The sequence below is a fragment of the Egretta garzetta genome, unplaced genomic scaffold (assembly GCF_000687185.1).
Source record: "Egretta garzetta isolate BGI_Z169 unplaced genomic scaffold, ASM68718v1 scaffold417, whole genome shotgun sequence".
NCBI lineage: Eukaryota > Metazoa > Chordata > Aves > Pelecaniformes > Ardeidae > Egretta > Egretta garzetta.
The window spans coordinates 1,073,685-1,079,951 of record NW_009260227.1 but is presented as its reverse complement, the minus strand read 5'-3'; the positions used below and the strand labels follow the sequence as shown (position 1 = coordinate 1,079,951).

The window sequence follows — 6,267 nt, the reverse complement described above, 5'->3', positions numbered from 1 at the left end:
CCTGCTGAGGAGCGGGGGGGACGGAGAGCCACTGCGATGGGTGGGAGAGGAACGGCGGGGAGGGCAGCGCTGGGAGAGAACAGCAGCTCAAGAGCACATGGGACAGAAAGGGGAGCACTGCTGGATTTTAAAAGCTGTGGGGAGAAGGGAGGGGTAAACACCAGCTTAAAAAAGGGCCTTTGCAAGCTAAGGCACAGTGGCTCCGTCTCCATTTAACCCATGCAGAGCGCCGGGGCCAGGAAGGACTTAGGGAAAAATATTCATCCTAACTGGTGATTTCGTGTTTTGACGCTTCCCTTCCTGCGCCCCTGTGGATAACCGTGCTGGGGCACTTCCAGAGGTGCCTCGGCTGGTGTTGCCATGCCCGCAACCAGGCTGGGAGTAATTAGCAATGAAAACCAGAGGGTTTGATGCACACCTGATGGTGACCACAGAGGAAGCCAGGGCAAACCTCTGGCATTGCTCCAGCATTACAAACCAGGCTAAGGCGAGATGCTGGGTAGCACAGAGATCTTGTTCTGATCCTCTGCAATGGAGTGAATTCTCCCTCCTGTTCTTTCTGGGTCTTAGGTTACTCAAATAAGACAAAAAAAGATCATTTAAAAAAAAAAAAAAAAAAAAAAAGCAAGGCCACAACACAAATCCTTAGCAGCAGTTGCAGCAATTAACTGTGTTAAGACACACATCAGAACAGCACAACACCCCTTTCCTTTCCTATCCACCCTTTCCCATCTGAACCTGGTCATCAGCTTTTCCCACCTTACCCGGGCAGAATTCAACCAAAATCTGCCAGAAGAGTAGGAAGCCCTACAAACGCAGAGAGCCTGGGTCACTCCAGCTCCTCCCTCCCGGGCACCCAGGAGGCAAACGGGATGCGGTTCCCCATCTGGAAACCAACCCTTGGATCAGTGGAGGATGCTGTGGTGCAGGTCCTCCAGAGGGAGCCTGGCCTTGGGTAGCGGGCCGCCTTATCACCCTTGGATCAGTGGAGGATGCTGTGGTGCAGGTGAGCCTGGCCTTGGGTAGCGGGCCGCCTTATCGGCCAGAAAAACCTGCTCAGGACCTCAGCGATCAGATCAGGGAAGCATTTGCTGCTAAGTGTTCCCCTTCCTCGGAAAGGCGTTCCGCGTTCGCTGGGTGACAGCCCCGGCAGCAGCGGGACGTCATGTGTTCGGGCGCATCTCCTGTGATCCGCGCTGCTGCTGCTCTCCCTCCTCTGGCGCTTTCCAGGAGAAACTCTGGAAGGAGAGACCTCCAACCAAGCCTGCCTTCAGAAACCTACCTTTAGGCAGGGGTTTTTTTGCCCTTTTTGCTAGCGGGACTGTCAGGATGCCCCAGGCCACCAGAAGCCACAGGTGGAGGCTGGCGTTCGGGCTGCTGGGAGCCCCATTCCCCACATAAACAGCAGTACGCTAGAAGCTATTCTGAAAGCACTTTTGACTACACTCAGCATCGAGAGGTGCCAAGGCACCGAAACGGTGTCAAGCTCCAAGCTCCGTTCGTTTTGCTCACTCAAACCTGCTGAAATCAATGAATTTACTCATGCGAGACGACGGCTGCGAGTACAGGCGTCCCCCCGTGCCCCTGCCGCAGCAGCCCGCAGCCCCGCACGCCGCTCCGCCGGGCTGCATGGAGACAGGAACAACTCTTCTGCCAGCACGGCCCCGCTTTTGGTGCTCCATCACCCGAACCAGCATCGCCCAAGGGCACTGCGTGCGCTTCTCCGGTTTTACACCCAAACCGAGCCGCTCTGGCTGCCGAAGCCGATCCCACCTCAGCCTCTGTGCAAAGCCAGGGCCCATCTGTGCTATGGTGAATCTTCCACTAGATGTCAGGCCAAAATTCCCGTTGGGTGCAGGGCTGGGAGCAGCGTGCAGGGCTGGTCCCCATCCGCCCAGGCTGCTGTGCCCCTGGGGGTACCTGCTCACCTCGCTGCCCCGGCCGGGGAGGGGGGATAGGCTTGAACCGTGGGTGAACAAAAGCAAACAAAGAGCGTATTGGTACGAGGGTCATTTCAGAGACTCGGCTCAGGGACTGGGTTTTCATTTTCAGCATTGCCAAGCACATGGATTGTGGCTGGAATGGTGCTTGCATACCAGTTACTCACCCGAGGCTCGAGTTCAGCAGCTCCCAAAACACAGGTCCTTCCTGATCCCAGGTGAGGACTCAGCAATAACAAATAAATACACAACTCTGACCGAAATGCAGTGCTAAACTATGGGATTTGGGGTCACAGTCCACAAAAGTGCTTGGGAGCAGCTGCCTTCGATGAGATACCCTGAAGCTGGAGGCTTCTGCAGGCAGCACTTTACAAAGCAGCGACTGCCAGGGACCAAACTGATTTAAAGTAACATCAAAACCAAACACACAAAACCTAAGTTACTGCATTGCTAAAGCACATAAATCAGTCTTGTTGGTACAGAGCAAAAATGCAGGCACAGAAAAGGCGAGGTGCTGCACAAGAGCCACCTTCCCGCCAGGAGCAGTCTGGGACACAAAACAAACGTAAGGAAAGACCCGTAGCAGGGGGACTGGCCTGACCCTGGGACCATCCTGGACCCAAACAAACCCAAACCCTCTACCAGGACTCACAACACCAGCTGAAACGAGGACAGAATTGCCACTGAACTTCGTGTGACTGTGCCTACAGCTGTTCTGTGTGTTTGCTTATCCTATTTTCCCAGTGCCACAACCCAGTTCCCCCATCGGAACGAGCAGCCACGTGCCAAAGGGTGCGAACAGAGAGCACAGGGTTTGTCAGCCTTACTCTTGGTTTTAAGCTGGAGAAAACTGCCTAATGCATGTGACGAGCGTGGCTGTTCCCCAAGCCTTTGCCCCTGGATGCAAAGGTCTGCCCCGTACCCCACCATAAGCTCCTTTTGGGGCTGCCTCAGAGGAGATGGCTATTACAGGATGAGCAGTATTTTAGGGCTCCAGCGAGACACCACGGTCCCACTTTGCACACAAACCCCAACCCAAGGTTACAGCCAAAGAGGAGAAAAATATGGGTACTCACTCTCTCCCCAGGGTCACCCATCAAGCCCACAGGTCCAGTTGGTCCTGGAGGTCCTGGAAGGCCCTAGCATAGAAAAGACAAAAAAAAAATAAAAAAATAAGCCACTAAAGGAAAATATGTTATTATTTGTAACATATTTTTACAATGAGCAGGAAAAGAATTAGAGCTTTCTGTTTATTTTTGCACTAGAAAATCGACCCCAAAGCACTCCGTACACATGCGTGGCATATGGAAGCAATAGAGCCCGGGAGCAGCCGCCTGCAGAGCCCTCCCCGTGCAGCCAGCGCCCCGGAGCCGCGCGCATCCTTCGCTGCAAGGTGTAGACAAAAAGCCACTTACTGCTGGGCCTTCGGGACCCGGTGGGCCTTCCACCAGCATGCCCTAAGCAAGAGGGAGAAAAAAAAAAAAAAAGAAAAAAAGAAGTGATTAGCAAGGCACATCCTCAAAGTCACTTTGACTACAGGGCTGGAAAGCTTTATCTGTTCTTTAGTATTTCAGGTCTTGCTGCTAGGTCCAGGCATCCCAGAGCTGAAGGGGTTCCGCTCCCTCTGGAGGACATCTCCTGTGTCCCCGTTGCCAGGCACTTCCCATTGGAAAGCCAAATACCATCTATCTGAATGATGCAGGGCACGGCAAAACAGCCCACCCTCACCCCAGCACCTTTCTAACCACAACCCTTCTCCCTTAGCTCATGGCCAGGCAAAGGGCAAACCCTGGGGCACGTCCAGCCTTGATGGTGCTGGAGCAGAAGAGCTCCTCTTCAGGAAGAAGCTGTTTCTAGACCCAGGCAGCTTAAAAAAGTTAATAATCAAATTGCAAGGGTTTTTTTAAAATTACTTTCCCACCAGGCTGCACGCTGTGATTTACTCTGTGTACCTAGGAAATCACTGTGTGGGCAAAATGGTAGAATAATGTTATTCCATTCCTTGTAATCTAAATATTTTGTCATAACTTTAAATCAGGTCTATCATGCACTCAGTAGAACTGAGCTTTCCCCCCTCCCCAGCCATTAGTATGTAAGAAGCAGGGAAAAAAACCTCCCAATAAACCTGGCAAACGCTTTCCAGAAGGCATCAGGACGATCTGGTAGGAAAAGCCCCACAGCAAGCAGTGCCCTTCTGTTTCTGGACCAGTGACCGTGCCCCCAGCAGCACCCAGGTCAAGCCAAAACAGTCCCAGCGCTCGCCAGCTCATCTATAGCAAAGAGGGACCTTTCTCCCAGGGGATGAAATCAGCCTGTAAAATTCTGTAGATAAGCAGTTGGCTCATATAGGAGAAACCTGGAGGAAGCAAGCGCAGGGCCTGGTCTGGGGCCGCCCTTGGCCGCTCTCCTGGGCTCAGGCTTCGGTGCTTAAAAGCCTTGGCTTACCCCATGGCAGCCACTACAGCAGACAGGGCTGAACTGAACAAATCTGAAATGTCTAGAGGAAAATCCAGGCATTCCTTCCGCAAAAGCCACAGTCTCTAAGCCCAGAGGAGCAGAAAATAGGGTAAACCATGGTGCCATGAACCACTCCCGCTTCCATTAGTGGGATGCACGTTTCTGCACCACTGATGCACGGCCAGGAGTATTTTTTGCCTTTCCCAATGTCCATACTACTCATTACCACCTCGTTTAAAATCTGGCTTTTGCTTCCTTTGGATGTGTTAGGGGAAATTTTCTGCTGCTGTCATCACAGAAGCACCTGTGCAGCCGTTCTTCACCAGTAAAGAATTTAGGTCATGGACTTCACCCTGTGCCCATTTTGACAGCAGTTTCACCGTCTGCCATGGAGACGCTGCTCTTTTCTGGGTGGGAATTAGGGGGAAACCTACATGACATTCCTCCAACCGGAGGCTACCAAGAAGAGGCGAGCTGTGCTGATGGAGAAGGTGTCCTCCAGGACATCCACTAAGCACAGGCTCTGTTTAAGACATGCAATGAGGACGTTGCGCAGGAAACCCCAGAGGTCTCAGCAAATCTTCCCCCATATGGACACCCCAAGGTCCATCCCTGTTGAGACCAATGATGGCACGTTTTGGAGGTGGCAGGCTTCAAAACAGAAACTAATAATTGCCTCCAGGCTGGTGCAGAAAGCCACAGCCCACATTGGTCTCCCCAGGATATTTTTGGGCTGCTGGGTGCCAGCATTACCATGGTCTGAGCACACACAGCGCTGAGGCTCTGCCTCCCATGGCCGGCTGCGGAGCCTCAGGATGCTCCTCCACATGGGGGAAGAGTCTAGGCTAATTAGCCAATCTGCAATGCAAACATCCTTGGCATCTCCCCATATTTATCTGTTGGTTTATGTTGAGCTCTAGCTTTAGGGACATCTGGAGATTCATCTCGGCAAGGAACCTCCACTGTTTACATGACTGCTCATGGGAGGGTTTTGGGACCAGGACCAGCGGGGGATGCCACCGAGGGCGACCGCCTTGGGGGTATGCAAGCAAACCATGAATTTGGGACTGTCCCAGGGGTGCTTCCACTCAATCAACACCCAGGTACTACCCAACAAGTGAAGCCAATATCACAAACAGCCCAAAAGCTGGCTGCGACACACAACGGTGCTGTGCAAAGGCTGATCAAAGCCTCCCAAAGGCGGGTGCGAGCCCCAGGGTCCCCCAGGAAGGCCCAGGGGGCTTTGAGGAGGCGAAGGCAGCCTGGTGCCTCCAGAGCTAGGATGAGGGGGGGTCCCATCCATCCATCCCCAGCTGCATCCCTCCTCGCCCTGCGCCTGTGCTGCCCCGCTGCCTCCAGCGAGCGTCAGCACAGAGCAAGGATTGAAGGACAGGCTGTTTGAACAAAAAGGAGAGAAAATCCAGCAGAATGCGACTTCTGCATTTGGTTTTTATTCCCCCTCTGCTGCAGCTCCCATCAGAAGAAAAAAAAATAAAATGTAAAGAGCGCAACAAATCTGAATTTCTCTCTGCTGAAGAGGAACCTCACGGAGAGGGAAAAGGCGGCATTTGGTCTTGTTTACTTTCTGGCAAAAGCTATACATGCTCCAGTGTTTTGAAATAGCAAAGGCAGCCAAATTCTTTCTGGATGATTAAACTTAACTATTTTGTTCGCTTTGTAGCATTTCAGATTGGTTCTGGACAGGGCAGGCTGGGTTTCTGCCATCACCTTCCATGGGGTTCGGCTGCCCCCCAACCCTTCCCACACCTCCGATAAGCAGATCGCTCACTCCTCCTTTTGTGTGCAGAGTGAGAATGAGATGCAGAAGGGAAGGGAAGGGAGGAAGGAAGGAAAGGTTGGAAATGCTTTT

The 6,267-nt window shown here is 52.7% G+C and overlaps 1 protein-coding gene across 1 annotated transcript in view; it reads right to left on the bottom strand.

The window, feature by feature from the left end:
• COL5A1 (collagen type V alpha 1 chain) overlaps window positions 1-6,267 on the bottom strand; it is a 130,971-nt gene that overhangs the window by 74,534 nt on the left and 50,170 nt on the right. The window contains 2 exon segments of the mRNA XM_009642264.2: window positions 3,017-3,079; window positions 3,356-3,397. Of these exon segments, the coding sequence (XP_009640559.2) occupies window positions 3,017-3,079; window positions 3,356-3,397 (105 nt within the window).